Below are 19,143 nucleotides of genomic sequence, written 5' to 3'. Positions count from 1 at the left end.
AAGTGTATCATCGGTTACGTTTAGCTTTGCCATTTCTCTTTGAGTAGCAGAAAAGAGCTCCAACTCACCATTCCTTAAGGCAGTCTTCAGCAATACATACTGACAATAAAACACAGTGTTACTAGCAAGTGTTGGTTTTACTTCCTTTAAGAATTCCAGAGTAATCCTGCAAACTCCTACTGGTTTTCTGGCTTTTGAGTGAAGACACAGCTGTATATACTTGAACAAGTGCATGTGTCAAGACAACAGATTGAAGCATTTAACCCAAACCACAAGCTCTAATATTAACCTCAGTTACTTAATATTCATCCACAGATTTACCCACCTTCAGCACAGCAAAATCAACCTCCTTCTGTTCTGGTTTGCTGCCTTTGCCATACACCAATAGAGGACTAACCTCACTGTTCCCAAACTACATAACATCTATCTCAACATCTCTTAGGAACCTAAATTATGTCAGGACTTGAACTGCCTCAAATAGCTTCCTGAGTTGTCTTTCAGAGAACAAGCCAAAACGAGCTCACCACCTAAATAAAGGGCACACTTGTGCTGGAGTCGTAGGTGCATGGCTATCACTGGGCATGGACACTGGAGAAGAAATATTTTGTATTGGTGGGATCTGTCTTGAAATGATGGAGCTTTGCTGTGGCTTTCTCTGTTAGAAACGGTCAGCACTACTCAGTCAATTTCAAAAGCACACTGCCCGGGGAGAGGAGACTTATAATGCCTTGTGTCCCTTGGTTTAATTGTTGTCCAACCGACAATCAGTACTGATATACAAAGGACCAGCATTTGTGTGATCAATGCAGTTCCTCTGTATGCAGTTGTCCTTGAATATCATATCAGCTGGTTTCTATGAACAACTCGTACTTGAACCAGCTGTGGAACCCTAACATACTTTGTCAGACTGTGTAGCATTATGGCTTATGTCGATGATGGGGGGAGGGTAAAAATAATTGAAAACGATGCAACAAGTAGTTCATATTCTACTATGGAATATCCTTGGAAATCCTTCAAATTTCCTTGGATGTGTATATAATCTTATTCGTGAATTGTCCAGAAACAAAACTAAAAAGAATTTGATTTTGTGTCAACAGGGCCCACTCTCGCCTCTGAGTCAGAAGGTAGTGGGTTCAAAAGCCAATTCAGGACTTGGAATCACATAGTTTAAACTGACACTCAAATGCAGTGCTGGGAGTGTGATGCATAGTCAGAGGTGCCGTCGTCCTTCGGATGAGATGTTAAACCGAGGCCATGTCTGCCTGTTCAAGCGGACGCCATTCGAAAAGAAAAGGGAGTTTCTCCCGGTATCCTGGACAACAATGCCCCAAATAAAATTGGTCACTTGTTCCACGGCTGTTTGTGGGATATTGCTATGAGTAACTGGCTGCCGTGTTTTGCTCAAAAAATACACTGTCAATCCACTTTACAGTATATCCTGTGAAACGCTTTGAGACATCGCGATGATGTGATAAGGCACTATATCAAATGCAAGGATTATTATTATTATTTTCTGTCATTTATGGCATCTGTGGCACCATGTGTAATACCTGGGTTAATGGTATGCACATCATTATCACTCATCCATGTCAGTCTGCACATTGTTTTACCCACTTTCTACTGTGCATCTGTATTTTTCCAATTATTGTTCCAGATTTGAATTTTTGAAAAAGTAGTATTCTTAATACATTCTAATTGAAAGGGTAGAAGAACGTGCGGAAAAATAATAAAGGTAGTGAAAAGTACCTTTATTACTGTTGGATTTTAGATTAACATCAACAATATGAGAAATGGTAAAAGAACTCAAACCAGCAATATCAGTGTTAACTTTGTGAGTGGGTTGATGGTGTTATTGTACACTGATATTTCACAATGCCTCCCTCTGCTTTCTGCTGTTTGATCTATAGTTTCTCTTGGTAAATAAATACAGCAAAATAGGCAGATAGCAAGTCTACAACAAAGTATTCCAATTTAGTGAATCATGCATACTTTTACATTTTTTAAAAATTAACTTTTTTATTTCGCTATTCACATTTGGCACCCTTTATTTCTTTACAACACCTTGTCCAGACCGTGTCTTAGACTTCAGACTGCTGCTTAAGTCACCCTCCCTCCCGTTTTGCCTCAATTCTGATCTCTGCACTGCACTGGAAAACAGTTTCTATAAAAGGTTAAAATGAATAAGTTAACTTTCCTGTGCCAATATCGTGTCCAATTTCAAAGACAGCTCTGAACTCCTTTTGCCTGTTGGCTTTTATTTAAACCAAGTAATCAAATCTCTCCTACCTCACATCACAATTGTGCCCACAACCTCTGCTCTACTCAAAATGATTTGGAACATTCATTGAAAGCATGCACAACAGCAGTGTGTGGCATTTTCAATTTGTAAAAAGAAATGCAATATCCTGGGAGGGGGAGAGCATTGTTCAATACTCCATCTGGCTTCTGCTGGTGCCAACCCTAGGTTTAATTCTGACCTTGGTTTGACACGGTAGAAAATATGTGGGAAAACACTGGTTATTTTTTTCTCCCAAAATCTGAAAGCAAGTAACTCCTTTTTTCCCTTCTATTAAGGTTTGGCTCCATCGATATGAAATCCCCCGACTTTTAGCCAAAAATATCATTTTATCTTAAATTGTGCAAAATGCTTAAAATCAGTATTAGTTTGGAAGCTGATATTTCGCAAGTTCCAAAAAGAACCAATATCCAAATTAGGACCAATTTTAAGATGTTTTCCACAATGCTGTTCGATTGTGAAATGTAAGACGATGTGGTCTTATTGTCTAAGGCTTGGTGCAATTTTGAGCCTACTGTGTTTTTGCTCAAATCCCATTAGTCATCTATGAGTCTTGGGAATATCAAAGTATATTAAAGAATATCAAAACAATCCTGTCCTTATGTGGAGTCCTGTAGCTTAATGCTTAGAGCAATTGCTTCGCAAGCAAGAAGACCTGGGTTCGATTCCCGAGCAGGGTGAAACGTTAGGTAAGTTTCCTTACTCCACATGCCTCTGTTTACCAAGCAGTAAGTAGGAACCCGGTTGTTAGTCGATTGGTGGATTGCTTTTCAGGGGTAACAAGCCCTTCAAAAATAATAATAATTTGGTCACTCAATCCACGACTGTTTGTGGGACACATACTGTATGCAATTGGCTGTGGGTTGGCCACCACTGCTTTAGAGTGATAGAGGGGGTCAAAATCACTTCAGTAGACTTCTATAATGTAGTCAGTTGATTTTGCAGTATATTCTGTGAAGCGATTTGAGAAGTCTCGAAGACCTGATAAGGCGCCGTATCAAACGCAAGGATTATTTTATATGCAACTTCCGGCATGGTAACCCTGTTTCTTCTCTGAGGCCAACTGAAGTGTCACTGTGTAAGGCCTTTGGTGAAATCACACAGTTTAGCCTTGATATGAACCTGCAACCTTCAGATCTGTATTCGGGTTTGCTAAAGTTGGTGGTTTGCACACTAAACTACTTGGGGAACGCACATCTGTTATTCTTATTAATGTTTTTAACAGGACCTCAGTGTAAAGGGTTCCATTAGAATGTCAGGAAATTCAGTTACTATATTTTGACAAGCTCATTTCTTAATAATAAAATTCCTTACTCTTCATCTTTCATGTTAGTGAGTCGTTTGGTGTTGAATCAGTTATCAGGGAACACGAGGGTTCATCAGCAAATATGTAACAATATTTTTCCCTTTATTGCGCACATTGTTCTAAAGTACAATAAAACCACAACTGTTTTTTGAGTCACTGTCATAAGCCATCTATGATCGCCTTCGTTTATCCACCTCCGCAATACATTTTAGTCACTGAACAAACATCTTGCTGAGGAACTGGACTACTGAGACAACCCCAGTGGGCTGGCTCGATTTTGACATTCTGTTGCCAAACGTGTCACCTTGGAACCAGTTCAACTCCAAAGAGATCCCACTTACCTACTCCCCGAAGGAAGATCAGCCTGGGTTTGTGCCCTCGCTAGGCGGATGGTAAATGTCAGGAACTCCCTGCGAGCATTCTGGTAGGCAACATGAAAATGCGAGAGAGCATTGCCACTACCTTCCAGTCCAAAACTCGAGCACACATCCCTGAATCCATAGGACACTGCTGAAATGTTATTTAAAGAGTATGTTTTCTTTAAATAAATGTCCTTTATTGGGGCTATTAGTGTAATTTATACCTCTCAGATACAAACATGTAGCAGAATTGCTGGCACAAGTACCTCACAGATGGAATTCTAGATGAAATTAGAGCTTGCACTAAATGATGCAGTTCACATCTGGATCAAAATAAGAAACCAATGATAAAGCCAAATACAGGAGCATGAACGTTCGAGCTAACTGATATAAAACACTGTCCAGATAAACATGTTGCACCAGCGCCAAGTCAGGCTAAGTATTTCTTAGCACGAAATCTAAAATTCGTTGCTGCTGCACCTGGTTCCAGTACCTGTAACATATACTTGGGATAGTATACAGCAAGCCAACACCTGTGAACTAAAACGACAATGCACACATATTGATAGAATATAAAAATGAAGAGGTGATGTTCAGTTTATACAAAACCACATCCTTTGGAATAATGTGTCTATTTCTGGCTCCACACTATAGGGAGGATATAGCAGCGATCAAAAGAGTGCAGAGTATGTTTGTGAGGATGATACCGGGCTGGCGGGGTACTGCTATCTGGTAGGATTGGATAGGTTGGGCCTTTTTTCACTGGAGAAGAGATGATTAAGTGGGAGGCCTAATAATTTAAAATTATAAAAGGTTTTGATACGGTTAACATAAATAGGCTGTTTCCACTGGTTGTGCAGTCCATAACCAGAACACATAAATATGAGAAAACAATTAGGGGATTAAAAAGAGAATTTAGGAGGAATTACTTCACGCAGAGGGTAGTGAGATGATGGAATTCGCTGCCTAAAGTGGTGGTTGAATCAGATAGTGTAGGAAACTAGACCTTCACACACGTGCTGTCCTTTGGATGAGATGTTCAACCGACATTCCATCTCCCTGTGTCCTGATCAACAATTTCCCTGATACAATCATTTCATGGCTGTGGTACATATTTGCGCACATATTTTCCACAAACAGTCATGAAGTGAAAGATGAATTTTATTTGGGGTTCTGTTGGCCAGCAAACCTTTAGCCCTACACAAGAGCGTCAGCCTGGACTATGAGCTCAAAGTCCAATATGGTTCTTAGAACCTACAAACTTCTGTTTCAGAGTAGAGAGTGCTGCCAACTGAGCCAGTTTGAAAGTATTCTTCCGATCTAGGTCATCTCCTGATCATGGTTATAGCTGCAGGAGAAATGTTTTTGGGCACTGTACTTAAGATATAAGTGACAAGTGGTTCAAAAGGCAGGCGGGTCAATCAATTTAATCAAAGGACTGGACTTGACTATCAGCTTCAGACACCTCAAGGGAAATTGACACGATGAACCCATGAACATAGATAGGTGGAAATAACGAAGTAGCCGTCAAACTACTATTGAATGATATCCCAAACTAAGATAGTTAAATGATTGGTGTCACATATGTTCAGAAGCAATACGCTCGGGAACTCCTCCCTGCTAAACATCTAATGCAGCTATAAATCACAGAGAAGTCTGGGGGAGAAGTTGGAAAGCTTACCTTAAGCATTCCGATGAAAACAACAGGCCAAAAAACAAAAGTGAAGAACAATAGAATCATGAAGAGAATAGGCAGAATAAAATGAACGAATAAAGCTGAATGGGAATGCAGCATTTTATGAGGAAAAAAAACTGGTGGGGGGGAGAAGAAATCGTTGTCAACTGAATCATATGTGTGGAAACTAGGACGGAAAACATAGATGAAAAATATTTTCAAAATGTGGGTGGTGAAATCCTGCCATTCTGATGATACGCTGACATACTACAATTTAAGATTCTGCGTGGAATATTTAATACAGTTCTCATGCTGAAGCATTGCCAGGCTGACAAAAAGGATTAGTGGACTGAAATGGAGAACTCCAATGGAAGGGCTGACAAAATGTCGGACGCTTGCAAGTGAAACTTGATAATTATGTTGATCAAAAGGGCCGTGAAAAATGTGAAAGCTATGAAATGTAAAATCCCACAACTGTTAAGTAAAGTTTGTTTCCTTAATTGGAAATTGAACTGTAGAATCCTGGCGTTAAGAGCTGCCTGTCAATAACGTTGATCTTTACAGTCGTTCATTTATGAGGATACAAGACTAGATGGGATTAGAAAGAAAACAATGACTACATGGAAAAGAAGAAAGGTTCTATCTTTCCCATAGCTTTGGCAAAATTACTACAAAACAAACTAAGCAAATCTTGGATGCAAAGCACAAGTTTGGGAAACATTAATACACATTTCCCCTATTCTGGGTTGTAGAGATTTTGAAGCAGAAATTGTAATGACTGGTAAATATTACCAGAAGTAATTCATGGAAGAATAAGATTATAGAGGCAGTAGAAATATACTATATATGCCAGAATGAAAAAGAATTCAAAGTGGTTCCAAAAAGGGAACCAGTGAAAATGTTGTTTTGAGGTTATTAGTAAGATCCAAGATTTGATTTTTGAGTTATGCTGAGTTAGATTATCTGAGGTGAACAGCAATTTCCATTTATCTAACAACAACCTGCACTTATAAAGCACCTTTCATGTCTGGAGGATGTCTCAAAGTACTGATTACGAGACCAATCTGGGGTGGCGGAGGCTGAGGGGGTAAGGGGGAGACCTGTGAAACGATAGGTCTTAAGATGGGTGTTAAAGGTGGGAAGGAAGGGAGCAAGATATTTTTGGTCAGCCAGGGGTATCTTACACAGATGGAAACCCATCACCATGCTTAACAACAACAACAACAAAATTACATTTATAGAGTGCCTTTCACGTCAGGAGGACGTCCCAAAATGCTGAACAGTCAGGGGTCGTTAATGGGAGTATCCAAGAGTATCCAAGCCAAACTGATAATCCTTGCATCTCACCTACACCTGGAAATTCCAGAGATAAATTGTTGGAATGGAATGCGCACTGTGTCTCTCTCTGGAGGGGTAAGGTAGTCCTGTGGAGTCCTGTAGCTCAGTGGTTAGAGCACTCGCTTTGCAAGTGAGAGACCTGAGTTCAATTCCAGGCAGAGGGCGAAACCTTGGGCAAGTTTCCTTACTCCACACAGAGCCTAATAATAATCCCTCCAAAAAAACAAAAACAATAATTAAATTGGTCATTTTCAATCTACGAATGTTTGTGGGACATTGCTGTGCGCAATTGGCTGCCACGTTCGCCCACAAATATACAGTCAATTCACTTTGCAGTGTGTTCTGTGAAGCGCTTTGGGACGTCCTCCCGACGTGAAAAGCGCTATATCAAATGCAAGGATTATTATTATTATTATTATTATAAGGTAGAGGGCGTTCCAAAGCATGAACATTATAACTTGAATTATAACTTGAATCACGCTCTAAGGTTGGTTTCCTCGTCACTGGCCCCAAAGGATAAGCCTGCAGCTGTGGATATGTGGTGAAAGCACACTTGGACCTGGACATGAAGCTTTCCATGGTCAAGAAGGCTGTTTATACTCACTGCATAGATTCACTATTATAAGTCAGGATTATTATAACCTAGCAATCAGTCAAGGTTTTTTTTTATTCCTTTGTTGTTTAGATCAAAGAATTGCCATCGCTCCGAACTTCTTACATTTTTCAACTGAATAATAAATTAGCAATTAAGTATAGAATGATGCACAAATGCCAATTATCAATGTGATGAGTTACTACCAAAGTCATAAATTCTAGGCAAACACACAGATGTGCAAACAGCAGTCTTCCAGTGAGCATCCTGCAGCCATAACCCCAGGTTTTGTTGGGCATCTACTCCATCCAATCTTGACAGTTTTGGAATCATCCTAGATATATTTAGGGAACTAGGGAGAAAATTTTACAGTGCAGGAGCAAAGTGACTGAAAGCTCGCACATCGACGAAAAGGGTGGAGGGTAACCGGGTGGTGGGGTGGGTTATGAAGCAAGCTTGAGACAACAGAGTGAAGAAGACAGTGGAAAAATCTAACATCACATCGAACACATGAGTTGACAATGCAAACGTTCATATTTTCTGTAAGGTTGAATTTTTTGGCATTTCTGTCCCATTTACCCAGAATACGATAACGTGACATGATTCAAAATAAAAGTTTTTAAAAATGAAAGTATTTTATTACTTTTATAAAATAAAAGAGAAATTCTTTCATTGAAAGAAAGAGAAATCCTTCAAAACACAGATTTTAGTTCCCGTGTGACCTCAGCGAACCAATCAGTCAGACCAAAAGCGTCAATTTGGACAGGAAAAATATGAAGAAGATCACAGGTAAATAAATTTAGTCATAAAGTTAGCTCCGATGCTTCAATTTTTTTTGTATTTGCGATTATCATCTTTACAGGGTGTGCCATCACCGACGGCCAAAAGCAGCAAGAACAAAAGACAGCTTTCTTCATACCGTCAACATTTTAACGTGAAAAATGCTAAGAGAACTGAAAGTCATAAGCTCAATTTGATTGTTAGACTTGGCTGCATCATCAATCAAATCCAGATGTGGCTTTCTCATTTCAGGATTCATGACTAAGTTCACAATTTTAATCCAACAAGCACTGCTGGAACACATTGTAAAATCTGCCACAACAAGCAAGGGATCCGTGACACGAAGGAGTAATTTTAAACAGGGAAAACACTTATACCATAAATCAAAAACGATCACAGCTCCATTTCACATCCTGTCGTGCAAAGTTAGTTCAACAAACTGTTTGAATCATTGTGTTTTGTAGTAGTCTATTAAACTAACTTTTTTTTTCAACTAGAGATCAGGCTAGCTAGGTTGTATAGCAGCCAATTTTATTTAGTGGACCACACTGCCTAAAACATATTGTAAATGAATAACAGATAACAACGTGCTCAGAGCCAGAGAATAAAATGCAGAATAATTTAGAAAGGGCATGGTTAATTCAATGGAGACACAGAAGAGAACTAGGTCCAAGCTGCGTAATGGCAACAAGTGTTCCTTCAGCAGTTAGAATAAGGCTATAAACAATGTGCAAAACATAAAGGAATCACAGGAATCTTTCCATTTCAATTTTCATAAACCCAAACATTGCAATATATATATATTTCAAAAAATGCACGTCCACATTGAGCCTGCATAAAATTCTGGTGCAAGATAGGAGTTTAGCGTATTTAGAAATTGTAGTTATGGTCATATTGTGTCACTGTTGCTTTACTACCTATACCTTTGCATTGACGAAACTGCGAACATCTGAATATTGTCTACCTATACATAGAAAGGGATTTTCTTAGGGAAATCTAATCAAATCTGTATATTTTGCTTTAATTCAAGATTTGGTACAATTTGATATCCTACTGAATGTGAGTAAAAGAACAGGACGTTTGCACAAGATTCACACACTGGTCTTGTGCAAAGGAGGCCTAAAGAGCTTTCTATTTGAAAACAGAATGCCGCAAATAAAAGCGATATTATTTTGTGGATGTTGTAAAAGATAAGTCGGGCACCGCCACTGTTAAGCATTCCGAGACTTATATAGCGCCCTGCGTGGAGGGCACTATATAAGTCCAAGTTGTTGTTGTTGCTGCTGCTGCCAATATCTCAATATTCGACAGTGACTCGGGAACGCCTCTGGAAATGTGTAAGTGTTTTGAAGCATTACAAATATTAATTTGTCTAACTGTTACAAACATTAATTTTGGTTTGTAATAAAAGATGATTTCATATATTATCTCATATTTTCATGTGTCAATTTAAAAAAAAACCACAGGAGCTGTGATGGAGCGCCATCAACTGTCAAGATTAATGCTTGCAACCGTATAACTCAGGGAATGCGTGAAGTGTTTGGCAAAAGGCATTCTGAAAGCACTTCCTAGTTCCTCTCTCAAGAGAATGTAAGTACACTCTTAATACCACTAAGAGATCTGGAGCATCTATTGGTAGAACATTTATTTTATTACTATGCCAACATCTCACACTATCGTGTAGACTCCGCACTATTTCTCAGCCTATTTCTTAGTTAAGAAATCTGGAATTCTGCACTGGCAAATGCCAGAATAGAATGCAAGTATATTTTTGAAGAGGGTTTCTCTCAAGTCAGAATAATAATCTTCCATGCATTTGGTATAGCACCTTATCATGTTGTCTCAAAGCACTTCACGGGGTTAAACTTAAAATGTAATCTGCAGATGAACATGACCGTTATCAGGAATCCCTACTGGGATGTATAATTTTAAAAAAATTGTTTGTCAACTGTGACTTCCCTGTAAAAAGAACTCGGCAATTCAAGTTTGCATTAAAAAGATCAATTCTGTGGGTGGCATTTCATTGAAAGCCTGCAACTCCTTCCCATTTCTTCTATATTGCCAGAACAGTGACCACAAAAATGGCCCTGGAGATCTAGGAATTAATGTGGTTAAATCAAAGTGTATGAAACAAATACACTTTGATTAAAAATACTTTGAGGCGACCATAATGAGTTTTTTTTTTCGTATTTCCCAGACTTCGTAAAATTCCAGATCGAAAAAGCTATTTTGGAAGCTTGGTAGAGGCTTCCAAAACAAGAGGATATAATCTTAAAATTAAGAGTGTAGTCGGTGAAAAGCGGAATCGATAAACATTACAGAAAAAGTTGTTAAAATGTGGAATGCACTACCCCAGAAGACCAATGATACAGAATTGGGTTGTTTGAAAGGGAAAATAGAATAAATGTTTACTTAAGAAGTAAAGGCATTAAAGAAAATGGAGAAAAGACAGGGAAATGAGATTAATAAATCAGTCACAAACTAATAAAATTAGGGAATAATCTTGACAAACTGAATGGCCTATCCTTATTCTTACATTCCTAAAGGCTTATGTCCATTTTACAGATTTCTTTTCAGAATGTTATAATAAGTCATCTTTTCATTGGAGGAGGACAGAGTGGTCAACGGTATCAAAGGCAACAGAGGTCAAGGAGGACGAGGAGGCAGAGGGAGCCCTGATTGTCTAGAGGGTTATCTGGAGGATTGATAGTAGTGCTATTTTACAAATGAAATCAATCAAAATGTGAAATTAGCACAAATTCTGACAACAGTAGTGTTGAAAATTACAGCACTGTCCTAAGATGTATTATTAATTAGGGAAAGGTCTAATAATGCTGGAGATATTTTTGCCAGCCCACATTTTAGGGTATATATTTGATAAAAACCTATCTGGTACACATTAAATTTATTTGCAAGAATGCAAAATATGAGAAGAAACATAAATGTTAAGACCGTAATCTTTTGGTTAACAACATTTTCTTGATTGAATATTTCTTGATTTATGTTATTTCTGCCGTAAGAAACAGAGCATTAACCTAGTGTTTGCAGTCTACCTTTTGTCCGTAACTCGTAGCTCTAGAATACTGTTCTAGAATTCCTACCTTGTAATTGAAACAAATACTTGTCTCAACAACAACTTAAACCCATATACACCTTTGACGTAGAATGAACCTCTCGAGTTGTCTTAGTCGACTGCGTGCAAACTCCTAATGAAACAAGTTTGATTTCCAGCATGGCATGTGAACCATGACCTGCTTTCTTATGTCTTAATAAAATCATTGTTTCATGCCTCTGTCTTGAGTATTTCATCTGGACTTGGCAATGAAAACAGAATCAAGATCTGCCTTGAGAGCATCAAGCTCTACTGGAATTATAATCCAAAGGAAACATCAAGCAGTAAAATATAGCAATACATTTTGGACAACTACCAACGCACCTGCCCTGGCTTCTAACATGTTCATAACTTCTTCCTTTTCATCGTAATCATCTTTTTTGGCTCCGATGGTTAGATTCACTAGCCATTCCAGGTTCCATTTTTTCCAGGACAAATGCGGTGGTTTTAATCCTGCAAAATAAAACATCAAAAAAGGTAAGATCAAGTAGGACAGTGCATTTTATTCTTCTTTTTAGGAATAAGTAAATAACTTGCGTCAACTCCTGAAGGTATCAATAATTCTGCTTCATTTTTTCAATCACTAAAAGTTACCACTGCCACTTTGGCCCACACAGAAAAAACTATTTGAAGCCAGAGCCTGAATTAAGCTAATTGCACACAGAATAATGATGTTAAGGTGGTGCTTCATGAAACCCAATGTTGTTTTGGACCAGTATGTGCATGAAAGAAAGGCACACGATTTACATCTGTAATTCATCCTCAGATCATTATTTTTTAGTATTGTATGGAGGCTGAGGATGTCTGGAAGCCTCAATGCAAAATACCAAAATTGGTTACTCAGAAATTTACTTTGTAAGACCTGGAACCACACTGGATTTTAGTAATCTGTGGTAGTGTTTTTATGAGCTAATATCCCTCCTTCCCCCACAAACACACTTCTTCATTCTGTTGGGTTTAATTAACTGGTAAACTCGCACAACTCAAAAAACGGCTCCAAAAAAAAATTGTTGTGTTCAAAACTTGGCATCGAGTTAGGTTCTGAGCTCTACAACTGGCTTTTGGGAGAGGATTATGAAGTGAAATGCCACTTTTATAAAATTAACAGACAAAACAAAAAATAATGTCCTGCTGTACATGGTGCTTATAGATGCTCTGCTACCCATGCCAGCAGTTATAGCATATGCCCTCAGGCCAGTAAATGGACTGCAATTCATAGCACAAAGCAGAATTCAATACACAATTTTTTTTAGAAATTGCCCATTTTGCAAACAATTCACCCCACAAATCATCCACTATAAATCTGGGTTAAGCTGGAGCCCTGCTGGAAGAGGTGGGGTATTACTTTAGTTTAATTTGATCCCATTTTACTATGAAGACGGTGAGCAGAATTCAAACTGGGCAACCCTCTCCCATCGCCCTTTTAAAGTTCTCAAGTGGGTTAAACAGGTAATTTAAGGAGGGGAAGGAGAGAGACCTTTAAAGATTCACACACAGAGAATTTATGAATGCATTATCAGTGATAGCATAGACTGGTGGTGAAAGAAAATCATACCTGTCAACCACAGAGAAATCAGTTCAGTTAACTCTGTCTTAAATTCTGCACCAAACTGTTCGTGCGATTCTGGGAAAGATTTGTAGAAAACAGCAAAGATGGCCTGAGCTAAGAAATCATGATATTCCTAATAATAAAGAAAATTTAAATTTTAGATCAAAAACACTAACTTTGTAAAATAGACCATCCTACGTAACTACCAACACTGCTGCCAATAATATATTCAATACAGTATTAAATACATTAATAATAATTATTATTATTAATATTAAATACTGGCCTCAATATCCCAAGTCGTGGAGGTGAAAATAAGCCTAGCTTCTGTTTCATAATATTTATCGAGAAATCGTGCCGAAGATTTATATGTAAGGCTGCCAGGTGAGAAAAGATCACAGTGATTCCTCCCGCTCCCCCACCCATGGTCAAATAGCCTGCCAACACTCAGTGCCGAGTCTCAAATATGAATAATGGGCACTTGGCTGAGGTGCTGGAGTGAGCCTAGTGCCAGTGTAAAGCTGTTAAGAAAAAGGAGACCTCAGGAGATGTGATAAGTCGAATAATTGTCTGGTGTAAAAATTTATCATCATATACAGGAACGTCCCAAAATTGTTGGGATTGTATGGAACTCTCAGTTTGGTTTGGATATTTTTAAGCTTGGCGATGGGTTTCCGCAAGGGACTGATACCCTGAATCTTTGACAATGCAACACTCCCGCTGAGTTCAAATTCGTGTTGGGGGGTTTGAACCCTTAACCTTCTGACTCAGTTGTGAAAATGCTACCAGTATAGCCAGGCTGGTTTCATTTAGACCCGGGTGGAATGTCTCCCAGACAGGGCATCGCAAAAGTATCTACCTTGAATGAAATCCATCCATCAACTGTAGCATATTTTGGGAATGAAGGGTTTGTGTCAAGCCACACATTGGGAAGTTATTGAAAAAAGTGTAGTTTGGGGAAACAAATACTGGTTTTGTTGCTGAGCAATAAAAGACATCTGTTATTTGCAATTGGATGGGGAAACAACTGCGTTTGATGGAATGCAGACGTCCGGAAAAGTGTGACTTGGAGTTACCGTGCCAACCATTTAACGAAGCAGGGTTGGCTACAGCCCAACAGGTTCCCAAACTTGCTTTCTTTCTAACGCGAGCAATGATTCGATTCAATTCCCAATGTTCTGGGTTCAATCATGCAAGATACTAAGTAGGAAGAGGGCGAAACAATAGATTGGGAGCATCAGGGCACACTATAATTGGTCAGTGAGATCACCAGCTGGAGCTCTCCTCCGATGAGTTCCCAAATGCAGCTCAGCTCATTGTAGCCTGAAACTCTGGAACTCTCTCCCTCAATCCTTCTGCCTTGCCCCTTCCCTGTCCACCTTCAAATCCCACCCAAAGACCTTCCTTTTTGATCGTGCTTACGGTCACCTTCCCCTGCCCTTTCCCCCGGCTCATTGTCAGACTCCGCCACTGTGAAGCGCTCCGGGACCCTACCCCGCTTGAAGGGCACGATATAAACGCAAGTTGTTGTTGTTGTAGGAAGGTGACAAGCGAGCAGTAAAGTCCATAGCCCCTCTCATGCATTTCCCAGTGTTTGGCTTTAGGGGAGTGCGAAAAGGAGATGCGAAAGAGCAGGAAACCTAAATCGGAGATAACTTGATGATACCTTTTTTTTAAAAAAAAGTTATTGATTTATTCACATATATGGAAAGAGCCAAATTAGCACTGAATACGTACAACTAAAATGACAAATCCAATCCTTGTGTTGTAATGAATCAATCAGCACACAAACATTAAAATGAGGAGTATTACTGCTCAATTTGTATGACATTTCCCCATTTCCTGATTAAATGTAACCCGTTAAGCACATGTCATGGATAATCATAGCCATTAAATTTTCCTGAGATCAAAATGACAGGTTCATGAATTCCACTTGGGTCTAGATTTACTTTATTTATGAAGCATTTTAGAGTGTCCAGAATTTGGCAAATTGTTGAATTCAGTCTCAACTTTGAAAGTTTTGTTGTTAGTTTCGTCATTTGGTGCTTCTGTTTGTATTATTGTTACATGAGTAACGATGGCCATCTAGTTACCTGTTGGCATTACAAAAATATAATATGTACTGTACTTTGAGAGGCTTATTTTCTGTTTAAGTTGAAGTATCCCCTAAAAAACAGTGCGAGGAATAGATTTTGCAATGTGGTGATTACAAAGGAAGGCATATATATCCATATATATTAAATTAAGCTGCAAATAATAGTCTGCAGGTAGAACATTAAATTTTACAATCACATAATTTTCTTGACATTACCAAGAAGAACTTATCTTGAATTTTGCGAGGTGTCCCCATAAACAGTGCCACAAAACTGTCAGCAATTCTATTGAACAGCTTGTCTTGAACTTCTTGGCAAGGCTTTTATATTGGTAAAATATGAAAAAAAAGCTTGTTAAGAGCAAAGTTCCATCAATCTTTTCAGTTCAATATTTATACGTAAAGTATTCTCCCACAAAAATTGACCCAAAATTATTTGAAATCACCGTTTCCCTCTGATTATCATCAACGAGTATTTCTGAGTTACTGTACCTTATACTTGGAAAGGAAAAACCACCAAAAAGCATCTTGAAGATGGCAGCAGATGCCTCGGAGAAGAACAACGTCCTCCAGATTCTGGGAAATGAACGCTGTTATGAAATTCATAACGGTTACTATTATTGATACTTAATGGTTCAATACTGGAAAGAATACCTGGTTTAATAGGAGGAATTATACTCACCGCGAGTTTAATTTCATTCAAAAAGACAAGCATTAATAATCTATACAAAGCGGACGAGATTGGCAATAATAAACTATATAGAGGAAACTGAACTGTAAAATGCTGAATGTGGAATGTGCGACAAAATGTTTGTAATTAGAACAAATCTAATTCTCAACTTTCAGACTTTAATTGTATACGTACAGTGCCGCTGAACAAAGAGAGAAATATAAACAACATCAAGTGACCAATTGCTAAAAATATGCTTTTTTCCCGCGATAGTAGTCTGAATTGTTAGTACAGTATTACCTTTAAAAAAAGGGAACTTACGACATTTGTTCTGCTAAATGTACGTCTGGTTTATTCGCAGTTGCATTGTAATTCACACTTTATGTTGTTTGCATCCCAACTTTCCACCTGGTAAACTATATTCATTCAACATTATAATTTGGAGGTCACGTTAACCAACAACAAGGAGAAATGCCAGAATGGATACCCAGCAAGTGGATTTGTGCAAACCTCAGCGAACAGAAATTCTACAAGACCTCAGTAAATAATGGGAAATTAATGACTTGCATCAAAATACTTACATTCTGGGCTTTTATAATCCAGCACAGCATCTGTACAGCGTCAAGATTACCAGCCAGTTCAGTGAATTCATTTAATTTGAAGCCTGGGAAACTGCAAGACTAAATGAAAACAGTAGTCAAGTTACATTTGAAGGAGGAATATGACTCTTGGGAGGAAGTGAAAGAACCTACATTCAATGTAAACCATTCCCACAAAGATGAAGGAGAAGGGAATGTTGATGGTCTGACTGATTGGAATCCTTCTATGCTGTGATTTCTATGATTCTATGAAAAGGCTTTTCTCATTTCCACAATTCTATTACAACAAATGTCAAAATATAATTTCATAGTTGAACAATATTTGCTCCCTTTTAATTCAGGATTTCTTTTTGTGTGTATTCAAAATTTCAAATAGCCTCCAAATGATCTTTTTAAACTCTCCTTAGTTAAAAATAATAAAATAGTTTATTTAATAGTTAGTTGGTCAATTAAGAAACAATAAACTTGAAATGCAAACAATTCAATATTAAATTGGAAGTTACCTCAACATTCTTCATTACACTGACCACCAAGGATTCCTCCAAAGTCTGTTACAAAGAGACAAATATCAGGGATTATATTTCAAAAAGATTTAAGCCAATGTTAATAAATGGAATGCTGTGAGCAACAATTCTGAGGTTTTAACTTGTCTCATATTTAAATTGATATTACATACGTAGTACAACTGATTGAATAGCATTTCAACTTGTGTTAATCTGAACTAGAGCGAAACTGTTACAGTTGTCCAGCAATCTGGAGCAGTGTATATCTGTCCTAAACTTCTCACTATGCATCACATCAAATTAGGGAAATTTGAAGCACAAGCCAAATAATTGATTTGTGCTCTTATCTGCACTGGCTGCAATTTACAAGATCACAAGATCAGTTCAGAAGAAGACACTTGATCTCATCCCTCTAGAATACCAACCATACCATCTTCCTATTGCAGCATCAAGCTGATTTTTAAGAGTCCAGTGTCCTGACCTAAATCAATCTTCCTGGTAACCTGTTCCAGACATGAATCACTCTCTGAGTAAACAAATACCTCCCGATGTCTGTCTTGAAATTATCCTCTGCAATGCTATACCTTCGTCCACTTGTTTTACTATCTTAGTGTCTCTGGGTTTACTTTGTCAAACTCGTTAAAGTTCTATGGACCTCTATAAGGTTCCCTTTGAGACGTCTTCTTTCAAGACTGAAGAGCCCTAGTTTGTCTAATTATTGCCCCTGTATTCCTTCGCTAAACCTCTGTGGCAAATATAGTCCTAGAAATTAACTTTAATATATAGATATCATATTGACATATAATGTGAAACTACATTGAAAATACCTGACCTTTAACTTATCTCACTCCAAGATGCTACCCACGTGAAGTGCACTATAAAATGCAAGTTGTTGTTGTTGTATTTCAAGGAACATTCATTCATTCATTCATTCATTCATTCATTCATTCATTCATTCATTCATTCATTCATTCATTCATTCATTCATTCATAATATTGCTAATCTGCAACTAGTTTATCTCAGCCAAATATTTGACAGACTGCCCTATAGTTCCGTAGAGTAGTTGTAAGTGTGATCAAATCCATTAAGTATATCAGGCGTAAGGGGGGATGAAATGAGACTATAATTTTCTATTCTAATTTTCAAACCTTCATTTTTGCAGGTTTTCTGCTGCTGTGCGCTTTCAATGCATCAGAATTTCGGATTTGTTTCAGAAAATCTGGAAAAATAATTGAAAGATACACATGAGCTTGAAATAAGTTAAATCATTGGAAAAATCAATGCTGTATTGCTGAATTGTTTTTACTATTTTTTAGACTAGGAGTTTTGCTCTACTTGTGTTTTTATTTTAAATGCTTTCAATTCTCCATACAATATTTGACTACGATGCTCTGTGGATTGCAGTCCATTAAAATAGTTGCGAGCATTAAATCAATTTATCTCATAACACAACTCTATAGTGAGCATGTTCACTTACCTTCTGATGGTACATAGAAAAGATGTGTTTTGATTTTAGATGGTCTGGATTCGTCGGTCAAGATATGTGAAAAATATGGTTCCAAAATGGTTATAAAAGAATTTAGTTTTTCTTCCACATTAACAAGAAGCTCCACCCTAAAAGGTGCATGCTGCAAAAAATACGCAAACACGCTCTGAGGTGAAGAAAACACGTCAAGGTGGTCTCGGAAGTTAATTTTGTAGTCTTCAGGGTAAAAATGTGGCCAGGATTCCTGCAACAAGCAACAAAGATGAATTTCACAAATTAGAAAGTAAGAAACGTAATATTTTCAATGACACACGAGAGCACGTGTAATTGAAAATCTCAAACACATGAGAGCATGTTTTCGCAAAATCAAGGGTAAAATGGTTCGATTTTATATTCCTCCCTGTGTTTTAGTGTGACTTGAATTAAAAAATATAATATTTTAATTAAACCTGTAATATATTTTGGCGGCACTCTTTATTCTCTCTTCTCCCTCATGCTGCAATCAATGAAAAATATAGCTCCAAACCAATAATAATAATAATAATCCTTGCATTTGATATTGTACCTTATCACATTATTGAGATGTCTCAATGCCTTTCATAGTGCATAGTGGTTTGACTGAGTGTATTTCACGAATTCACGGCAGCCAATTTGTGCACAGCAATGTGCCCACAAATGGCCCAGAAGTGAAGGAAGGAAATTTGAAAGGAGTAAACGCAGGAGAGAAATGGAAACATTTCATTTTTTTTTCATGGATACATTCTGGAATAGTCAACAGGCACCAG

The 19,143-nt window shown here is 37.9% G+C and overlaps 2 protein-coding genes across 3 annotated transcripts in view; both read right to left on the bottom strand.

The window, feature by feature from the left end:
- LOC103186978 (protein FAM227B-like) overlaps nt 1-15,363 on the bottom strand; it is a 56,867-nt gene extending 41,504 nt beyond the window's left edge. For both annotated transcript variants that reach the window (XM_007906273.2, XM_007906277.2), the window contains exons 1-3: nt 15,319-15,363; nt 13,014-13,140; nt 11,783-11,911 (exon numbers count right to left, since the gene is read on the bottom strand). In XM_007906273.2, the coding sequence (XP_007904464.1) occupies nt 11,783-11,911; nt 13,014-13,140; nt 15,319-15,357 (295 nt within the window). In that variant the 5' untranslated portion in view covers nt 15,358-15,363. The remainder of the gene's footprint in view (nt 1-11,782; nt 11,912-13,013; nt 13,141-15,318) is intronic.
- A 122-nt stretch (nt 15,364-15,485) lies between these two features.
- Nucleotides 15,486-18,712, bottom strand: LOC103189358 (protein FAM227B-like). The gene is made up of 6 exons (XM_007909720.2): nt 18,701-18,712; nt 18,350-18,602; nt 18,021-18,091; nt 16,872-16,916; nt 16,351-16,449; nt 15,486-15,689 (listed from the first exon to the last, which is right to left on the bottom strand). The coding sequence occupies exons 1-6, from the start codon at nt 18,710-18,712 to the stop codon at nt 15,486-15,488; spliced, it is 684 nt and encodes a 227-aa protein (XP_007907911.2).
- Nucleotides 18,713-19,143: the final 431 nt, after the last annotated feature.

Source organism: Callorhinchus milii, unplaced genomic scaffold (genome assembly GCF_018977255.1).
Source record: "Callorhinchus milii isolate IMCB2004 unplaced genomic scaffold, IMCB_Cmil_1.0 Scaffold26, whole genome shotgun sequence".
Taxonomy (NCBI): domain Eukaryota; kingdom Metazoa; phylum Chordata; class Chondrichthyes; order Chimaeriformes; family Callorhinchidae; genus Callorhinchus; species Callorhinchus milii.
Note: the sequence above shows the minus strand (reverse complement) of the source record. Positions and strands in the feature narration are given on the sequence as shown.

Coding starts and splice junctions, on each gene's coding strand:
- LOC103189358 (XM_007909720.2), bottom strand. Junction 18,092..18,349: donor TTTCTATGTACCATCAGAAG/GTAAGTGAACAT, acceptor TTATTTTTCCAG/ATTTTCTGAAACAAATCCGA. Junction 16,450..16,871: donor GTGTAATGAAGAATGTTGAG/GTAACTTCCAAT, acceptor GTTTTCATTTAG/TCTTGCAGTTTCCCAGGCTT.